We start from the raw sequence: 21,978 nt of genomic DNA, 5'->3' as shown, positions 1-21,978 counted from the left end.
TATTTTTGACTCTTTCATCTTTCTCATTGAAGTGTATCATGTAAAATGCACGAATATTAAGTGAAATTTTTACATCCATACATGCCTAACCACCACCCAGACCAAGATGTATTCAACATCCCCACAGGTTCTGTCATACTCACTCCAAGTGCTATCCCCCAAGGGTAACCTGACCTAGATCCCCATGGATTATTTTTGCCTTTTTTGGGAATGTTGTATAAAAGGAATTAAACAGCAAGTGTTTCATTATTAAAAAGTGGTCATCTAACCTGACACTGAATGAATAGAAGTGGCCTAGAGCATTTGCAATCTGCCTCAGTCTGCAGCAGTGTGACTCCGGCAGTGCAGGGTTTGAATCATGATTCACTCCCTGTATAACCTAGAGCAGAGCTTATTTAAACTTTTTGACCCTTGGTTTCTTCATCTAGAAGATGGAGAGAATAATCATTCCTACGTTGGAAAGTGCTTGTTAGGATGATAATTATATGTAAAGTGCCTCACTGCAGTACCTGGAACATAGTGAGTGCCTGATAAATGTGTGTTGAATATATATTCTTGGCTATAGTCGGCATTCATTAAATATAGATTCAAAGACTCTATTAGCCATATTCCTGTTTGTAGTATGGATTTCTCTTGCCTTCTGTGAACTACCTTACACCTCCAGGACTTCAGTTTAGGTACCTTTTTTTTTTGCCCAGCGGCTTTCCGGATCTTTGTTCCCTGACCAGGGATTGAACCCAGCCCTGGCAGCGAAAGTGCCGAGTCTTAACCACTGGACCGCCAGGGAATTTCCCAGGACTTCAGTTTAGGAATGTGTGTGGGTGTGTGGCCAAGGACTTCTGCAAAGACTTTTCTTCGCACTTTCTGGCATTAAACGTTATGACTTTGGCTTCCTTCCTTCGGATTTTGTTAGCCAGGGTCAAATACCAGAGTAGGGGGTGGCGGGCAAGGATCCTTTCTCGGAAAATGGGCCAGAAGTGTTGATCTTTTTCAGACATTTCACTTTATTACAAGAAACATTTATGGAGCAAGTGCAAAGCTCCGTGCTTGTCATTCATGTTTTATTCGTTCCCTCACTCACTCACAAGTCAAATCCAATCTTCGCTGCATCTCACTTTCGCGGCAACGGTTCAGGATGAGGGGCGGTCCCTTTAAGGCCCTGGAAAGGGTCTCGGTGTTGGTTTCGGCGGGGAGGCCACGCCCCATCACGTGCGCGTGGTCTCAGCGGGGCGGGGCAGGCGTCTCTTAGCTGCCGTCACTTCCGTTTCTCTGTCAGTAGCGAGCGGGCGAGCTGGAGGCAGTTCGGCTATCGGAGCGGAGCGTGAGTGCGCGGACCCCGCCCCCACCCCCTCGAAATCGCCCTCGTTCGGCCCTCACCTTGCCAGCCTGGCCGCTGCGCGCCTGCAGCCCCGGTCCCTCTCATCGACGACGGCCGCGGGAAATGGCGGCGCTGCCTGATCTCCCCCATGCTTCCTCGGCCTTCCCGGACCCCTCCTCATCCCCGACCCCGCGCCCCACGCGCTTCAGGCCTCTCGGCCCCCGAAGCTGGCCCCCGGGAACGGCCCAGGGGCGGCGGGGGAGGCGGCGCCGGGCGGGGGCGAGGAGCCGCGGGAAGGGGGCCGGGGCGCCCCCGGGACAATGCAGCGGCGGCCCGGGCGGGGGCGCGTGCGGGGCCTGCGTCTACCCAAGGTCTTTCCGGGGTCCTCATCCCTGCCGCCAGGAGCGGGGACCCGGTCAGAGGAAGGCAGGCGGTGCGGCGGGGGCGACTGGCGCTGGGGTAGTGAATGGCTGCTTTGCTGGGGGGCAGTGAGCTCTTCGAGGGAAGAAAATGGCGCTTGGTGCAAGTCCCTCCTCTCCCACGCCGTCTCCTCCGCATTTCGCCGCCTCCCACGCCCCCTCCGACCGACCTGTCTCCCACCGCCCAAGGCGTTGTCAGCCCCGGGGTTCTGGCGGCTGCTTGGCGTCGCGCGGCCCCCTTCCTCCGTTTTGGTGCTTATCACCCTCGTGTTGTACCGAATTCGCGTGCCTTTTAGTCCTAGTTTATTTTCACCTCTTGTTTTCTAATCCCTCCTTCCCCATGCCTTCATCAGAGATCGGAGATTTTTAAGTTGTGTTTTGTATATATTCCACACCAGCGCTTAGTAGCGCCTCGCCAGAATTGCGAGCCTGCCGCCCTCCCCCCCTCCCCCGCTTTTTTCCCCTTGAACGGTAAAGGCTCATTAAGTAAAAGTGAAAATATATTTTGTTACAAGTTCAAACAAGCTGGCTTTAGTTACCGTTACCTTGTTTTCGTGTCGGATGGACTTATGTGGGTTAAACACGAGGTGGTTCTTTGAAATGATCTTAGGCCCCCAGGAACCTTTCATGAACAGATGGTATAGTTATGCCTGACCGTTTCAAAGTGAAAAACAGGGTACGTTCAGTTGGATTACCTTTAAAAAAAAATGCTTTTTGGCATTATTAGCTAGCATGAAAAACAACTAAATTGATTTTGGAGATAAGGTTGGAAAGCGGAGCAGTAACAGGATTAATGTATAAAACGTGGCTATAAATGTTGCTTGCTCCCCTCTGAATTTACTACTCTTGGCATCAAGAAAGTGCCAGATAAAATCAACATGGCTGGCTTGGGCATGGTTTGAGCTTTTTGAATTTAGTGGCTAGGCTAGGGATGGCCCATTTCTTTTACCTTGACTTCCTGTTTCGGGATGCATTCAGTGCCCTTGTTAATGGCAAGTTTAGTCGAGATCTGGATTATTTATGGGTTTTTTGAAGTCTTTTTCTCCGCTTTTTTCAGCAAACATTATAGTGTATGTTGTGTATATTGGATCCTTTAGGGCATACAGAAGTTAATAGGACTCAAGTCTCTTCTGAGATGGAGGTGGAGAGAGCAAAAGATACTTGTTTTGAAAATAAGCATTTTACCACTTGGTATTATAAGTGCTTTGAAAAGAGGTACAGCGTGAAAGTCCTTGAATTTTGGGAAACATAGAAGCACAAGACTCTGCCTTGCCCTCAGGCACTCTGTAAACATCCACAGGGAAAGCAAGGTACTGGCCTATGTACCTCTGTCTGGGGGGACCTGGGGAACTAGGGTCATAGTAGGAGTTGGAGGAAAGGTTTTGCCCCTCCCATAAGCAGATTCTTCAAATTTTAGTTGTATTCCAGAGTAGAAAATCAGTGTAAAATGTAAATGAACTGTGAATTATGTATAACTTTGATTCAGTACTTGCTCCTTTGATTGGCATGGTCAAAAAGCCAAAAAAATTAAGAACATATACAAAATATGAAAAATAGGATTATAATGGTAAAATTAATTAAATATCGACATCTGTATAGTACAGTTGTTCACCATGCTGTGTGTAAGTTGATATCAGTTCCGGCAGTGAATAATTGTACGTAAGTCTCCTCAGTGGCAAGTATAAAGCAGTACTGAGAATTAATTCATATTTCTTCTTGGTTTTAACAGGGATTGCTGTCAGCTGCCTTTTTGCAGTTTACCCTAAACATAAACATCTAACCCTGCTAAAATGAAGTATAAAAAACCCCATTGACTTTGAGAAAGAGAGAGGTGTAGGAGTATGAGATGTGTATGACATTTAGTTCTTCTTGCTGGGTTCAGAACTCTTCACTTTGCATGTTATTTTCAACTTGGAAGAGCATGGATTAAGAGCATAACTTCTGTGCTCAGTGTAACAACTCCAGTACCAAAAATGGTAGAAAGAACTGTGGAACTTCTTGAATCTTTGATTGGGGGAGAGTTAATTTGAAGGTAGTAGAGCAAATTATGAATTATTTACATAATGTATTTTTCTTTCAGAATGCCGAAGTCAAAGGAACTTGTTTCTTCAAGCTCTTCTGGCAGTGATTCTGACAGTGAAGTTGACAAAAAGGTGATATACACCATGTGATTTTTGTGATACTTAATTCAGCAGTATTGCCCACATCCAGTTCTGAAGGACTGCACAGCATATCAGAATCTTAAAATGAGAGCCTGGATGGATGTTTCTGAAAGTGCAGATGGCCCCTGAACCACTTGACTAAAGTGCCTAGGGTGCTTGTTGTACACGCACACGCCAAGCCCCGACGTCAGACTTGAGCAAGTCTTCTGACATTAACAAGCTTCCTGTTGTGGCTTTTTAGGACTCTGTAAGGCTTCCTAGGGGAATAGCACTAGATTTAGGCCAAAGCCACTACTTGCCATTATTTAGTAATCTTCCTAATCTGTAGGTATTCTGTGTAGTTGTTGAGCCAAGTTATCTGAACTCCTTGAAAGCAGATGTCAGTTTGACAGTCTTCTCAGCCTTGTTGTTTATCTAGCCTTCAAGGATTACATAAAATTTGGCTTGGTACATTTTAAATTAGAATGTTACTTACTCTGGTCCCCTCCTTTTAATTAAATCAGCACCCAGCAAAGCTAACATGAAAGTACCCATTTTGATAGAAGAGGGTTTTTCTGCGTTAGGTGATAATTGTGCTATAAGCTTAACTGTGCATTCTGCTTAACTGAGCATCTCACACTGTAGTCAGGGCTTCTTCCACGCAGAATTGTCCTTTATCTCCTAAAACCTTACATAGTTGTGTCTCTGAGCTCAGTTAGCAGTGTTAGTTAAAAGAAAAGAGAGCTTATATGAGAGTCTTGGAGGAGATGGACTTTTATAGGAAAGTACATAGTGTAATATCACCTGGAAGGTTGAACAAAAACTTCAAAGAGCATGCATGGCTATATTCAAGAAGGGAATGTCTCTTAGTTTTTTAACTTGCACATAGTATAGCATTTGAATACATTGATTTAACAAGTTTTTTATTGAGCTTTTATGTGCCAGGTATGTGCCATTCCCCAAGGACTATATAGACCCTGATAAAAAGAATAATTGCTTTCTGCTTATTGAGCTGAGGTAATTTTTGCTATTTATCCCAAATAATACTGTTAATCCTGTAAGGACTTATGTTAAATGAATCCAGTCTTTCAGTTTGTGTACGTAAATACATACATTATATCAGTATTTTACCTAGCATCACATAATTTGGTAAAACATTAATAGTTTATATACCTTCCACTGAGGAACATGACTGCCCTCTACTGTTTGGATTGGGAACTCTACTGGATTTCATGGACTGTTGGCTCATTTTTTAAATAAATAAATAAAATTAATTAATTAATTTGGTTACACCGGGTCTTAGTTGTGGCAGGTGGGCTCCTTAGTTGTGGTTCCAGGGCTTCTTAGTTGCAGCATGTATGCGGGATCTGGTTCCCTGACCAGGGATGAAACCCAGGCCCCCTGCATTGGGAGCGCAGAGTCTTATCCACTGCGCCACCAGAGAAGTCCCTGTTAGCTCATTTTGAGAATGAAGCTATATGAAAAACTTTTAGAGTAATGCTGCTTTTAAAACATTGTTTTGATTTTGAATGCTAGTGTAACACATTACTGTTTATCTTAAGTGATTTTTTTGTGATGAGGAAGTTTTGTGATGAGTTGTTGACCTCTGGTGCCCAGTACAAAATACCTTTCTTAGCTTTGCCTACTCATAAACTTGCTAAGACAACTTAAGTCCTTTTTGGAATAGGCAGGCATAAATAATCATAAGTTGGTTGTATTCTTCCTAATTAGTACATTTTCTTTGTAAAAATAAGTAACTGACTAATTTACTAGAGTGGTTTCCAAAAGTTTAAGTTTATTCAAAAGCAGCAGCCCCCATACCTCCATCTTCTTTCTCTCCCAAAGGAATTTTATGAGGGATCCCAGTCTATAAATAACTGCTTCTCTGCTGAATACCACTCTAATGCCTGAAGTATCTTTTGGGTTTCTGAGAGCAGTTTGAAAACACTGCACTAGATAGCAGTGCTAGGTTAGTTTCATAGTTCTGTTGTCAAGTGAAACTTGCTTGTGTATATATTTATGATTTTTTTATTAATAAATGGAGTGTTTTGATCCTTTAAGTCTTGAAAAGTAATGGAATCTTTTGAACCTGAGATGTGTTTTGTTCTTATGCAGATTTTAACCATATTCTTGTTTTTCTTTCAAGTTAAAGAGGAAAAAGCAAGTTGCTCCAGAAAAACCTGTAAAAAAGCAAAAGACTGGTGAAACTTCAAGAGCCCTATCATCTTCTAAGCAGAGCAGCAGCAGCAGAGATGATAACATGTTTCAGGTAAAGTGGGTTATTTCCTTAGTTCCAGAGGAATTATTACCTGGCTTGATCTAAAGAATGTTAAAAGTACCTTAATCTGATAATGCATAATAATCTTTTATGTATGTTACAATTCTCTTGACTAAGGATATTCCTTGAAATATAAGAACAAGTTAGTAGAAATGAAAGCAATTTATATGATGCTAGATGATTGTTAAAATCTAGAATTCTGTAGTTTTGCTGTATTTAAAACAATGGGAATTTAAAAGTTAGAGAAATGCAAAAAAAGATTGAGAACTGCACGTTTAGAGAGCAGCTTGGAGGAGATAGGTCTAGTATTGGGCTGTGAAGTATGGATAGGATGTTACTGGAGGGGAAACAGCAGTATGACCTGCCCAGTTTTGGCTTGATAACAGAAAGGGTGAATGGGTTTACTAAAATGGGCCCTCAGTTTATTTGTTGTGGGAATTAAGGTTGAGTAGTGAGGTAAAGTGAGGGAAGTTCATTAGAGGGCTTTGATGAAATTACTCAGGACTGGCATAGCTTCTTTCCTTGGGTTTCTTATCTTGTTTTAGGGAGACTTGTTATTGGCATCATGGTACAAGAAGGATTTATGGGAGAGGCAGTGGGGCTAAATTATGTGAGGTGGTAAGGGCTTAGGTGGTTTTCCCAGAAGATGAAATAGTGATGATTAAGATCGCTGGTGAGGAAGAATGGACTAGAGGAATGAAGCAATCAATGAAGACTGGTTTTAAATTTGAGAGACAATAGAGATGAAGGTTTCATTGATAGATAAGAGGAAAATAAGTTAGTTTTAATGGCAGAGGTGGTTAAGTTTGGCCTTTTGGATCTGATTGTAAGTGTGATAAAGAGTCTCTGCTTTAGAACCTAGAAGGCTTAGTTGGGAACTGTTCATGTGGGTCATTAGTATGGTTGACTGAAACCTTCCACTGAAGTAAGTATAAACCAGAGGGAGAAGAGGAGGTGACTGAGGACATGCCTTGTGATATTCAGGATGGAAGGAAAAAAGGATATAGGTTAGAGAAGGTGAAGGAAAATAGGAAGAGTACAGTAATGGGAGCAAGAAAAAAATAAGTGCTTTGTGGGAGCATAAACAAGATAAGCGTTTCAAGGAGACATTAGTATTAGTCGAAGTCAGAAGGTTGGACAAAATGAAACTGCAAACATTTACTTGACTAGAAAGTAAGGCTTGTGTGTGTGTGCACTTACTTTTTTTTTTAAAGCTTACTGATGTCCTTGAAAGACAGTACCAGGATTAATGTGAGAATGGGAAAATAGAAGTTTTACTCAATTTTGTCTTGTTATAACTCTAGATAAAGAAATGGACACATGCTAGCTATGCTTAATACTGTATTGAACATTGGAGATGTACTAAGTAGATTTTCAGGCACACTGATCATACAAAAAATGGTAAGGATAAGGAGATGATATGTTAGCTTGAGTGTAGTAGTCTTTCACTTGGAATATGTATATTGAATCATGTTATAAATCTTAAATACATACATTTTTTAATTAAAAATTATGTAAAAAAAGTGACAAAATGCAGATGGATTTTTATGGGTTTTGGTCTTCTGAATATTTTAGAGGAACTAGGAGCAGATTAGATTAATTTGACAGAGAATGTGCAGATGCCTTGAAGTGCGAAAGAGCTTGGATTGTGCAGGAATTATGAAGCCCTTGTGCCTGGAGCCTAGAAGGTTGGCTGAGAGTGTAGGTAGGAGGTCTAGTTGATGAGGAAGGTGAAGGCCAGATCTTTCAGGGCTTTCCTGTTGGGAGACCAGTTTTAGGAGTTTTAGTTTTATTCTAAGTGCAGTGGGAAGCTATTTTAAGGGGCAGAATGAAATGTAAAATCTGCAAGAAAGTATCCCTTCCTTTCATAGACTTTCCTCCTGTATAGAATGAAGGACTGCTTTGGAATATTTCAACTTAATGTTTGTACTAAAGGTAAAAACTTTCAAGTATTTGCTTGGCAGTTATCTTGGGCTTTTCTCTGATCAATTCTGTTCACTGTATGCCTGCTTGTACTTGGATAATAGAGCATCTGTGGTCTATTAATGGATTTCATCTTGTCTCCCTTACTCCTGATTGTACAGATAAAGAAACTAGGGCCCACATTTAGAGATTTTATTCTATTAGAGCAGTTTTGGGAAACCAGTTCTTTTTCTATAGGGAGGTTATCTCACCAAAAGAAGTGAGTTCAGTTCTCAAGCCCTCATTTGGGAGGTTCCCAAGCCTCAAAGGCTGTTAGACTCCTCACCCTTTTGAAAGTGCCTTTAGGAGGATCATACCTGATTTTCAGAGTGACTTTTCACGGACCTAGTGAATATATTGGTTATGTAATTTAAAATGAGGATTTCATTTTTATTAGTAATAATGGTTTGATAATTTAGGAAAGACAGGTGAAGGATGGGGTTTTTGGAAGGAAAATCAGTTATGCTCATTGTGTTCTGTAAAGTTTAAAAAAAATCTATTTAATTAAAAAAATAGAGATATATATTTCCTATATTTTTCATTTACCAAGAAAATGCCTTGAAGACAGCTCCCAGAGTGGAACTTTTTTAGACATTGCTAGTAGTATCTTTAAGGACCTGGGTTATCAGGTATACTTTACCAAAGACAAATCAAATCTAAATTAAAGTTGTTTGAGTATTGCTTAGCAGCCATAAGACAGGGTTTTTTTTTTTTTTTCTTTAACCTAAATACCCATCTCTTGAGAATAGAACTGGAGGAAATGATCTTAAATTTTGGTAAAGCAATGTGGATCAAACATAAGCAGCTCTCTAAATGTAAAATTTGAAGAGAATTGTGCCCAAGGAAAGTCACTATGCTAATCTTTTAAGCTGTGGAATGATTTGGGCAGATTCCTGAGTAGAGAGGGGATACTACTAGATGCTTGCTTTTGTCTGGTTTCTTCAGCTCTGAATTTTGAGAATTTGGTTCCGAAGGGATATAATTTACCTGAGATGACTTATGTGATGTGGATTGGAGAACTGTCTTGTAATTACTTAGTACCTGTGTCTTAAAAGGTCAGAATGATTGAGGCAGGGGACTTTGATCCCTCTTCTTCTTCAGAGGGATCCCTATTCGTCTTCAAAATTCAGCACAAAGGATCAGTAATACTGCTTTAGTTGATTTGATGATTTTAAGGATAAACCTGTTACTTTTAAATTATGTTATTACAGAGCCAGGTGTTCTTAACCTGGGGGTTTATTTTGGGAGTCCATGAAATTAATATTTTTTTTTGGATTTTTTTGTATTGAAGGGATTATTTATAACCATCAGTACCCCAAAGAGGACAGGAAATCAAAAAAATTTAAGAATCACTCTTCTGTATGACGTACATATTATTTTTCTCTTGTTAATCTCCAGATTATGTGTGTGTGAAAATACATGCATTCTGTTGTGTCATTGTTTTCTCCTATGACATGTAAGTGCAGTGATCTTTATTCTTTCTACTTTTATTATATCTATACTACTACCTCCTCATTTTTCTGTGATAGTTTTTTTGGTTTTTTTTGGTAAGAATTTGTCAGCTTTATTTCTCCTCAAGGAAGAGGTGACTATTGGGCAAGTTCTTTTCTTTTTTCAAAAATAAACTTTATTGAGATATAATCCATATACAATAAAATGCACACATTTAAAGCATAATTTGGTGAGCTGTAAAAAACGTACATGCTTTTTAAAATTTTATTTTTGTTTTAATTTTTATTGGAATATGGTTGATTTACAGTGTTGTGTTAGTTTCTGCTGTACAGCAAAGTGGATCAGTTGTACATATACATATATCCACTCTTTTTATTGGGTTGGCCAAGAAGTTCTTTCGGGGTTTTCCTAACATCTTACAGAAAAACCCGAACAAACTTTTTGGCCAGCCCAAATAGATTCTGTTCCCCTATAGGTCATTACAGACTACTGAGTAGAGTTCCCTGTGCTATACAGTAGGGTCTTATTAGTTATCTATTTTATATATAGTAGTGTGTATATGTCAATCCCAATCTCCCAATTTATCCCTTCCCTCCCTCCCCCCCACTTGGTAACCATAAGTTTGTTTTCTACATCTGTGACTCTGTTTCGTAAATATGTTCATTCGTACCATTTTTTTAGATTCCACATATAAGCAGTATCATATGATATTTGTCTTTCTCTAAACGTACATGCTTTTGTAGTGAGGCCGTTTCCATCACCTTGGAAAGTTCCCTCTAGACCTCCCTTTATAGTCTATTCCCTTTCTCCAGGTAAGCACTGATGTAATTTCTGTCCCTAGAGATTTATTTTGCCTGTTCTAGAGCCTCATATAAATGGAATCATACAGTCTGTATTGTTTTGTGTCTGACATCCTTTGCTCACCATAATGTTTTGAGGTCATTCCTTGTTTCAAGTATCAGTGGTTTGTTCTTTTTTATTGCTGATTGGTATTCCATTGTATGATTGTACTACAGTTCGTTTATCCATTCATTTTAGGTGGACATTTGGGTTGTTTCTAGTTTGGGGATATTAGGAATAAAGCTGCTGTGAATATTCTTGTACAAGTCTTTTCGTGGACATTTTCGCCTTTTGGGTAAACACCAGATGTATTTGCTGGGTCATAGGCCAAGTGTATGTTTAACTTTAAGGAGCTGTCAGACTTTTCCAAAGTAGCTGTACCATTTTACAGACCCACCAGCAGTGTATGAGATTCCAATTGCTGCACATTGTCACTGGGTATTACCAGTCTTAAAAATTTTATCCACTTTAATTAATGGATGTGTAGTTTTACTTTGTATTTCCCTAATGTCTGATATTTTTGTTTGAAGATTCTGTTCAGATCTTTTGCATATTAAAAGGTCGTTTGATTTATTGAATTTGAGGGATTTTAAAAAAATATTTTAAATACAAGTCCTTTGTCAGATACAAGTATTGTGAATATTTTCTGAGTCTGTGGTTTACATATTTTATTTAAGTATTTTTAAAAAGCTTTGATTTTGAAAATGTCCATTTTCATCGATTTTTCGCTTTTTTGGTTAATGCTTTTTGTTTCCTGTTTAAGATATTGTTCTCTACCCCAATGCCAAAAACAAAAATTTTGCCAGTGTTTTTTTTGCTACACTTTTTATAGTTTTAACTTTCATGTTTAGGCCTCTAATCCATGTAGAATTAGTTTCTTCTGTGTATAATGTGAGATAGGGGTTGAGACTCATTTTTCACCCCTGTACAGATAATCGAGTTATTCCAGTACCATTTGTTCAAAAGACTATTCTTTTCCTGTTGAATCACCTTGGATCTTTAAAGAAAATCAGTAAATACACAAAATATTTATCTATTTCTAAACTCTGTTGTAGTCCATTGATCTCTATGTCTGTCTTTAGTACCACACTTTCTTAATTATGATTTTATGGTGAGTCTTGAAATCAGGTAGTGTAAGCCCTTTAACACTGTTCTTCACTTTCAGAATTATTTTTGCTATTCTATGTATTTTGTATTTTCATACACATTTTATAACCAGCTTGTCAATTTTTATCAAAAAGTCTACTGGAATTTTGATTGGGATTGGGTAAATCTGAAGATCAATTTGGGAAGAGTCGGAACTTGACAATATTGAAGTTCCTGTTCATGAATATAGTATCTCTGTCCATTTATTTAGATCTTTTTTGATTTCTCTGTTTTGTGATTCTTCTGGTATGTCTTTTGCTAAATTTATTCCTAAGTATTTTGTGTTTTGCTTCTATCGCAAATGTATTGTTTCTTTTTTTTTTGATTTATTTTATTTTATTTTTTTTAACATCTTTATTGGCATATAGTTGCTTTACAATGGTGTGTGAGTTTCTGCTGTATAATAAAGTCAACCAGCTATACATATATCCCCATATCTCCTCCCCCTTGCGTCTCCCTCTCTCCCACCCTCCCAATCCCACCCCTGTAGGTGGTTACAGAGCACTGAGCTGCTTTCCACTAGCTATCTGTTTTACATTTGGTAGTATATATAAGTCCATGCCACTCTCTCACTTCGTCCCAGCTTACCCTTCCCCCTCCCTGTGTCCTCAAGTCCATTCTCTATGTCTACGTCTTTATTCCTGTCCTGCCCCTAGGTTCTTCAGAACCACTTTTTTAAAATGTGTTGTTTCTTAACTTCATTTTCCAGTTGTTCATTGCTAAACAATATGTACGATATTACATAATATATGTAAGTATACATGTAATATATATTCTATATTTTATATATTTACATGTTATATATGTATTTTTTAGGACTTCTTAGATTTCTCTGTTGATGATGATTTTTGTTTTTACATCATCCTTTTCATTCTTTTTCTTGCTTTATTGCTAGTATTTCCAGTACAATATTGAAAAGAAGTGGTGAGAGCAGACATCCTTGCTTTATTCCCGATGTTAGGGGCAAAGTATCCTTCTGACTCTTCTTTTTCCTCTAGTGCCTCTATTGCTTAAACTCTGGAATGAATGTGCATACTGTGGATTTGGTGCTTTGGGCTGGGAGAATGAAAAGTCATGGGATAAACGTGGTGCCGTTTTCTGTAGGGCCCATCTTTATTTGAAAATTCACGTTAAAGCTTTTTATGCTAAAATGAACACTGGAGAAAAAAATTAAAAAAAAATAAAGTGAACACTGAATATATTAAGGGGCAGTATACAAAAGAAAACGCACAGTAAGTTTTTGGTTACAATAAGGGGTTCAGATGTTGGTAGAGCAGCATCGGTCTGCGTCCTCAGGCTTCCCGTCCTTTCACCCCCACAGTTCTTTGGTGCTGGTGTTCCCTGAATCATTATTGCCAGATTTTAAGAGAGTCAGTTTATTGACCTATAACTTTTCCCTACTTTGTATAATTTCTTATTTATAATAGTCAAACACAAGTTATTTGAAGAGTGATTAGGGACTTCAAATTGTAAATTCACAAAGTTTTAAGTATGTGGATGGTCAGTCACGTTTGGGAGAAAGAACATGCCTCTTTTTAAGTTCATCTGTAGCAAACAAACATTTATACACACCTCATTGAAATTGTGGGTGAGGAAGCTTGTTAGAAGTTTCTAGGGATCGAGGGTAGAAGTGAAGCTAGCTAACAATGTGTTAACTGTATTGTGCCATGCTTTTTACATAAAACAACTGAGTACTTGTTATTACTAATTTAAGACTGATAAAATGCCGTTCATATACTGTTGTTTAAAAAAAGGTTGCTTTCAGTCTTGATCTTTAACTTTTTTTCTAGTGAAATTTTAAAGTTGTAACCCTGTTTTTCTGCTTCTGGTTTTCTTTTTTTCTTTTTTGTCCATAGTTCAGGGACCTATAAAGGCTTCAGAATTCTCTTCCTGGCTTTTCAAGTCCTTTTCAGTATAGCTCCATCTATTCAGCCTTTTGAATCTCATCAGTATTGTATCTTTCTGCTTTCCTTGGTCTATGTCATCACTTTTTTCTCCCTTTTGCTTAATTAATGGCCTGTCATTTTTCAAGGTCAAATTCCACCACCCGAAGTCTCTTGCACTACTCAAGCCCACACTGAATGCTTACTTGACTTACCTAATCAGTATTACTTTAGTAGGTTTTCAGTGTATTTTAATTTTATCTATTCATCTGTCACATGGGCTTACCTTAAAAACCAAAATGAAACAATGTTCAGTTCAGTGCTGTAGGTGCCTAAGATACTTAAAAATCTGTCAGGTATTAAATCAGTGTTATAAATCACTATTGGGAGTTTCCCTGTGATAATTATTTTGGTCTTATTTATTTAGTTCATCCATTAAAACAGTTTGCTCGGAACCCGGAATGACAGGCACTAGGGGACACAAAGGACTGTAAAAAATAAAGCCGTTAAAAATGACGGTAAGATCACTCGTGACTTTAGCATAGGCATTGGGAGTTTAATCAATGGAAACAGCAATTCTTGCCTTTCAAAGATTAGCAATAAAGGGAGGAAGGAAACATGAGGAAAGTTATACAATGCTGATTAGGGAAAATGCCTTATAGAAAGAGGAGAATGAGCATGTTTGGAAATGGTAGATAAGAAACCAACAGAAAGGGAAAGAATGTACAGTTGACCCTCAAATAATGCAGGTTTGAACTGCCTGGGTCCACTTATACACAGATATTTTTCAATACTAAATACTGCATGGTTTGTGGTTGGTTAATCCTCGGATGTGGAGGGCCGAGGTATAAATTATACTTGAATTAACCTCTGAGTTGTTCAGGGGTCAGCTGTATACGCAAGAAATGGGATACAAAAGGTAAAGAACTTAAGAATTGATGAAGATGTGGGTAAGTACTGAGAAGAGAGATTTGAAGGCACTTAACCATACCTGATGGACTGTATTTTCTCCATAAAGCATGAGGCATACCAAGCAAATAGGGGGCACACCAGTGGGATGAGAAATTTGAGAACGAAAATGAACAAGACCTGAGACAAGAAAAAGCAGCCTGAGAGGACATAGGCAAGATGGAAGCCATAAATGTGTACTTGTATCAGCACAACTGTCCTTCTACTATAGCAATACTTGATATCCCAATAAAAGGGATTATTTAATCATTAAGGGACCCAGGTTTATAGGGAAAGCAACTTTTACATGATGATGTGTTTCAAGCACAACATCACAGCTAGTATTTAAGTCAGGAAGATTGAAGAGTAGGTTTAAAGTGAGTCAGATAGGTAGAGGTAGAGGTTTTGATCAGCTATACTGGAAAGTGCTTATAGACACTTGGTTGAGTAAGCGTTTTCCTTCCCTGTGCAATCTGTAGTTTGTGTTAACAGCAGTAGAAGGTTTTTGAAAAATAGTTTTCTGTGGACAGTTTTAAGTTCTCAGTTTGCGACTGTAAGTGGAGTGTATTAAAGATGTTATTTGAAATGAATGTCTAAAAGGAAAAGCCATCTCATGTTACTGTTGACTGGAACTTTGGATTCTTATATTCAGAATGGTTGCTAAAGCAGTGTAGCTAGCTGAGTCTATGGATTCCTACGGTTGTGGTTTGTGCAAGATTTTGCTTTGTAATGATCTTTATGGTTAAAAAAAAACACTTAACATAAAACTTATCATCTTAACCATTTTTAAGCATACAGTAATGTTACGTATGTTCACTTTATTGTGAAACAGAGCTCCAGAATATTTTCATCTTGTAAAACTGTTACATGACAACTCCCCTTTTCTCCCGATCTCCCCCCAGCCCCTGGTAATCATTCTACTTTCTATCTTAATCTGACTATTCTAGGTAACTCGTATTTTTTTTTTTTAAAGCATATGAAATTTTAAAAAAATTATCTATTTTTTGGCTGCGTTGGGTCTTTGTTGCTGAGCGGGGGCTTTCTCTAGTTGCGGCGAGTGGGGGCTACTCTTTGTTGCAGTGTGTGGACTTCTCACTGCGTTGGCTTCTCTTGGTGCAAAGCACGGGATCTAGGCACACAGGCTTCAGTAGTTGCAGCACGTGGGCCCTAGAACACATGGGCTTCAGTAGTTGCAGTGTGTGGGCTCAGTAGTTGTGGCGCAAGGGCTTAGTTGCTCCGTGGCATGTGGGATCTTCCTGGACCAGGGATCAAACCCATGTCCCCTGCATTGGCAGGTGGATTCTTGACCACTGGGCCACCAGGGAAGTCCCTAGGTACCTCATATTAAGTACTGGAATCATCCAGTATGTATCTTTTTGTGATGAGCTTATTTCACATAGCATAATGTCCTCAAGGTTCATCCTTGTTGTAAATAGCACGTGACAGAATTTCCTGCTTTTTTAAAGCTGAATAATACTTTGTTATGTATGTCCCAATTTAATGTAAAAGTGATTGGAAACGTGAGATGGGCTTTTTTCATCTTTTTAGAAAGATTTTAACAGTGATAGTTCCTTTGGTGTAGTTTTGATATTGAGAATAGTAATTATTTTTGTGATTAAAAGTAGAGTGAGTGTGCAGCAAGTGTGAATATAAATATGGATGCCATTGTTGAACACCTTTTTATGTTTTGTTTCGTTTGCAGATTGGGAAAATGAGGTATGTCAGTGTTCGGGACTTTAAAGGGAAAGTCTTAATTGATATTAGAGAATACTGGATGGATCCAGAAGGTGAAATGAAACCAGGAAGGAAAGGTAAGATTTAATTTCCTGAATTTGGTCCTAATGTTGGGACTAAACTTAAAATTATCTAAGCTTGAAATTGTTTGGACTTTATTTGAAATTGAAATAATGTTGATGGTGCATAGGGCATGGGAGATCCTCCTTGAGTTGATTCTCTTTATCTTCTGTAGCCTTTTTTGTTTTTTTTTTGTTTTTTTTTTGGCTACACTGTGCGGCATGCAGGATCTTAGTTCCCTGACCAGGGATGGAACCTGTGCCCCCTACAGTGGAAGTGTGGAGTCTTAACCACTGGACCACCAGGGAAGTCCCTGTAGCCTTTTTGGACAAGACACTTAACTTATTTTAATGAAATGTCTTAAGTAAAAGCTTGTTGAAATATCTCCCTCCCTCCCCCCCAATAATACCCCTAATATCACTTCAGTTGGCTGCTAATTTACTTGAATATACCTTTAAAAAGATTACATCAATTCTGAAGTAGAATGGGGGCACTGGGAAGGTGTAAAATCAGGAATGGAAAATCCTGGTTTACAGTGTTTCCTTTTGGTTCATCTCCAAACAGATATTCTTTAGGGTGGTATCCTTTAAGTGGGTCTTTGTCCTCCTTCCATTTTTGCTTCGTCCAGTCCCAAGCATGTCATCATCACAGAAGCATGCTTTATTCATTCACCGAATAGCTACAGAACATTTGTGTACCAACAGAAATTCATGTATTTGGCTGGTTAGCTGCTTTAGATGGATCCTTAGTTAATGAAAAAAATGCCTCCTTACTTTCTTCTACTCTGCCTGCATGTCATTTTGAAAAGTACCACTTGTTTGCTTCATGTAATTTTTGACTGTATTAAACTTAACCTTTATATGCTTTCGTACCCTTTTCTTCTTCAGGCTACTTCTGGATTGATCATTCAAGTTGTCCCAGTGTAGCCAATGCCAGATTTCTTTTCTTTTTCCTGCAAACATTTACTAAAATGATTTGATTAGCCCTTCCTAAGTATTGCCCTAATATATTCTCCTCTTTCCTCTCAACTTCATGGCCTCCCAGCAGTTTTCTGAGAAATTCATTAATCTTCCAATTCTAGTTTATTTCTGTGCTTATAAGGGTCAGGCATTAGAACATGGTAAGTTTAAAGCACAAAGTACTTTCTGTTCATACTTTTATGTCTTACATAGGAACATGTCATTAGCTAATGTTTTAAATGTTTATGTGTCTGGTGATAGGCTGAGATTTTATTCACATTAGCTAATTTAATTATTCACAACAACCCTTTGAGTTATAAGCAGCATTTTACTGATGAGGAAACTGAGGTTTAGAGGTAATTAATTTTTTAAAGGCCATAGAGTTAGTGACAGGCTGGGATTTGAACCCTGGCAGCATGACTCCAGAGTGCACTCTTTTTTTTTTAAGCAGAGGTCTTAGAAGCCCATATGATTTAAATTTATTTCTTTATTTATTTATGGCTGTGTTGGGTCTTCCTTTCTGTGCGAGGGCTTTCTCTAGTTGTGGCAAGCGGGGGCCACTCTTCATCGCGGTGCACGGGCCTCTCACTATCGCGGCCTCTCTTGTTGCGGAGCACAGGCTCCAGATGCCTAGGCTCAGTAATTGTGGCTCACGGGCCCAGTTGCTGCGCGGCATGTGAGATCTTCCCAGACCAGGGCTTGAACCCACGTCCCCTGCATTGGCAGGTAGACTCTCAACCACTGCACCACCAGGGAAGCCCCAGAGTGCACTCTTAACCAGTATGCACAGTCTAAGAAGTCCTCTTTGGATCGTGTCTCGGGGATTTTTCCAAAGTGAAGTGAGTGCTTCTGGAAGAGCTCAGCACAGTCATTCATGCTGAGTTCCTGTGGAAATTTTGAGCAAATGTTGGAAACAACTGGTTGTAGAAATGGGGTGTCACATACCGAATCTGGGTCTGGCCACATAGCCTGCTAGTTTGCAAGCACTTGTGAGATAAATCTTCAAATCATCATTGGCGCTCACTGGGTATAATAGGCATTATGCAGGATGCAGTGTTGAAAGTGAAACTGGGTATAAGATTTACCTGCTAAGGTAATTGTGATGAATGTGTAATTAACAAACGTAAGGGATTTGATTCTTAATGTACTGTTGTGCCATTCAAAATGACAATTTAGATAAAACAGCATTTTATTTGGAAGTATGAAAATCCTCAAGAGAGCTTAAGTAGATATTCAATTTTTGATTTTTAAACTTTTTTTTTTAGGTATTTCTTTAAATCCTGAGCAGTGGAGCCAGCTGAAGGAACAGATTTCTGACATTGATGATGCAGTAAGAAAACTGTAAAATCAGAGCAATGTAAAACCTGTACTGTTTTAGTTGTTTTAATCTGTCTTTTTACATTGGCTTTTGTTCTCTAAACATTGTTTTCCAAGCTATTGTATATTTGGATTGCAGAACAATTTGTAAGATGAATACTTCTTTTTAAATGCGCATTATTAAAAATGTTCTGAGTGAAGCTAATTGTCAGTTTTATTAAGGAGGATTGCTTTTGTGTCCACCACCTAGTGTAAAATAAAATCAAGTAATACAATCTTAACTGTTGTGGCCTTCTTTGATCAGAAAAGTTGGTACTATTTAAGGCCAAAAGTAACAGTTTATCGACCTTTTAGTTTCAACTCAGCTTTTACGTTCAAAAGGATTAGCATCGCATTGAATTTAGAAAATTTGTGAAATTCATGGTTAATCTGTTTCCTTCTAGTCAAATATCTGGACTTGTTTGATTTTTTTTCTTTTCCCCCCACCCCAATGATATTTCACTTTCCCCTTTTTTTCTTCACTTCATTTTCCTTTTAATAACTTGTTATGTTCAGTTTTCGTTTCGCTTTTTGCTTTTTCTTGAGTATATTATGCTAATTTGGAAAGTCTGAAACTGTCAAAATGTTACTTATCTCAATAAGGTACTTGTAAGTAAAATATTATATGAGAACTACAATCACTAATTCTACTGTATTAAATATTAGGAGATATAGTTTGATAAACAACATGGCTTGTATGAAAACTCCGAGCAAGTAAATGTATGTATGTCATTACCTGTAGTGTTCTGTGTAGTTGTTATCTTATTGCTTAGTCTGCAGAAAATAATGACTTAGATGTCTGATTTGCTTTCACTTATTAAACATATTCACCATGGGATGATGTCTATAAAATCAGATATTGTTAAATTAGGCTAGGATTTAATAAAAATTGTGAAAGCTTACTGGCCTAACATTTTATTTTATAACATTGAGTATGGATTATATATAGCCAGAGATGTCACTGAGCTTAACTGTCATAGTAGATAATGTGGTCAATTTTTAGGGGAAAGAGCACAAAGAGCACATACTTGTGTTTTTTAGCCTTTGCTTCAGTAGACTTGGTTCTTTTGCAGTTCATGTATGGGACTATGGCATTCTAGACTTAATGTTAACTAAGTTTTAGCAGGCACTCTGAAGTGATTTTCATTGAACCATAATGATGAAGCAGACATAGGTTGAGGCACAGATTTCAGGGGCTTTGCAGCAATAAATAGGATATGGTGTGCCTTAGGAGAAGAATGTAAAGAAACTATAACTGAAATTACAAAAGGTGGCTGTGAAGAGGAAGGAATTCTCTTCACACTAAATGATAACACATGATATCTTGATCACATTGATAGGACACAGTTCTAGATAGAATAGTGAAAAGAAAGGTTTAAAGACATGTAAAAAATTCTTGCTGACATTTGGTAGCTAATCTCAAATGGTTGCTACCATATCAGAGAGTTGCACTATTATAACAAGTTTGATTACTATGTCTAAAACATTTTATAGCAGAGTTGTCAAGGACTTGATTTCGAAACCATCTGCCAGGCCACAGAGTTATCATTTTTTTTTCTGGCAGCTGTTCTAAGTGTTTCTTTTACATTTTTAAGATTTTTAAAAAGTGTTTTTTTAGCAGTAACCCAAATATGTGCATAATTGGGGAAATAAATCCTCTTTTCTGGTATTTTAGCCTTCATCACATAATAGATATTAAAGTGTTCAGAATACGTATTTTAGACAAATCATACTTGTTTGAAAACTTGCCCCTTATTTGGGAACATATTAACTGAATTGGGTAGATTTGTAAAGTATTCCTTATTGTATGTACAGAAAGGGTAGTTAGAACACAGAACTCTGATTTTGGTGTAGATGAAGAGGGAATAATGGGTAAATTTCCTAGGTTTATGTGAAATTACAAGGTGTATGCATTTTGAAACAATATGCTAATACAGAGATGTGCTGCAATCTGTTACCTAGGCATTTTCTAGCTGTTTAGTATTATGTCATTCAAACTTTGAAATAAGGAGTGTTTCTCTGGCAGACTTTGGTAATGTTCTTGGTTAATTCATTTCAGTACATTACTGGATATGTAATATACAGAAATTATTAATCTTGTGTGTGTGTAGAAAAGGATGAGAACTGGGTTAAAAGAAGAGACTTTTTAAAATAACTTGTGCTGGAAAGAAAAGATAGGGTATATTGTTTTCTATTTAAACTTTACCTTCTTGGTAAGATTTCTTCCAGGAAGAAAGTGTGACATTTTCAGGCAATGGTTTCTTAGCCTGGTAATGCCAAAATGAATTTAATTCACGCCAGCCCACGAATCTGTGCAGTAGCAGGGCCTTTCTAGTGGATTTTTGTCTTTTTAAAGTACAAGCAGCATTTGACCAATTTCTAATGCTCTTGGCCTTTAAAGAACAACCACTAAAGAAAAACTCATAATTTTATTCTTTTTTATTTTGCTTCATAAATGCTTAAGAACTTCTTTTGAAAGAAGAATATTCCTACCTCATTAGCTAGTCAAGATGCTGTGATGGTCAGCCTATTCTTCATAATGTGTTTAGGAAAAAAGACAGGAAAAGTAAGTACGTTCTGGCTTGGCTATTGAGGGGAAAAGAGAAAGAACTGAGTATTAATTATTTAAATGTTCCTGATGGCGGTATGTTAGAAGAGAACTATAAAAGTTTGAAATTTTAAAAAAGTGCTAATATTTAGGTATCTCTTCTTAAATTCTTTGCAACTCACTTTTTATGGAAAATCCAGTGAAACACTCAAAAGTTTTTGCTTTTTTTCTTTAAGTGGTGTTTTTCCAGATAAACTCTAGGGGTAAACATTCACATAGTAACAAATATGTAATTCTGTAATTGTGGAATACGTGTCTGCTTTGTTTGGTACATCTTCCATGGAGATGTCAATGAATATACTGCATCTGTGAATATTTTAAATGTTGAAATAAAAACAAGAAATGTGCCCTGTGTGTCATCCCAGTTTCACAAACCCAAAGATGAATCGCTAAGTTGTGAATGCTTTGGAATGTGAATTAGCCTTTGAGTGTTAAATCTTCTGAGGACCTCTGGGACTGGGTGCTGTGGCCTCATTTTTTTCATCTACTTGATCCAAATGAAAAAATGCAGATATTAAGCTGTACATGGCCTCTTTTACTTTACCTGTATGAGTGCTTTGTGGTCTGATTATTCCTTGTTAAAATTAATGTATAAAGTCTCTATTTTTCCCTTCTCGATTAGTAGTTTTGCTTATTAGTTAATATTGAGATCTCTCATTGTTTAAATTTCTATTTAGGGAAATTTACACAGGGGTAGAGAGATCCATGGAAGGTTACTTATAACTCTTGTTTTGTTTCACTTTGAATTTTAGTGAAAGATATTGACTTAAAAATCTAGTCAAGAAGAAAATAGTACTGGAATTTATACAGTTAATGACTGACTTTTCCAATTTTGTTGTATGGTTCAAAGGAGTTACGGGATGGAAAAGGAGTT

At 37.9% G+C, this 21,978-nt stretch overlaps 1 protein-coding gene across 1 annotated transcript; it reads left to right on the top strand.

Moving 5' to 3' along the window:
• Positions 1-1,241: 1,241 nt before the first annotated feature.
• On the top strand, positions 1,242-21,451 carry SUB1 (SUB1 regulator of transcription). The gene is made up of 5 exons (XM_027092609.1): positions 1,242-1,321; positions 3,818-3,890; positions 6,025-6,147; positions 16,090-16,198; positions 18,406-21,451. Exons 2-5 carry the CDS (start codon positions 3,819-3,821, stop codon positions 18,483-18,485), a joined length of 384 nt encoding a protein of 127 aa, XP_026948410.1. The 5' UTR covers positions 1,242-1,321; position 3,818; the 3' UTR covers positions 18,486-21,451.
• The last annotated feature ends 527 nt before the right edge of the window (positions 21,452-21,978 follow it).

This window comes from Aethalodelphis obliquidens, unplaced genomic scaffold (assembly GCF_003676395.1).
Source record: "Aethalodelphis obliquidens isolate GAN/ISIS:26980383/991018 unplaced genomic scaffold, ASM367639v1 scaffold80, whole genome shotgun sequence".
In the NCBI taxonomy this organism is placed as follows: domain Eukaryota; kingdom Metazoa; phylum Chordata; class Mammalia; order Artiodactyla; family Delphinidae; genus Aethalodelphis; species Aethalodelphis obliquidens.
This window is presented reverse-complemented; position numbering and strand designations above follow the sequence as displayed.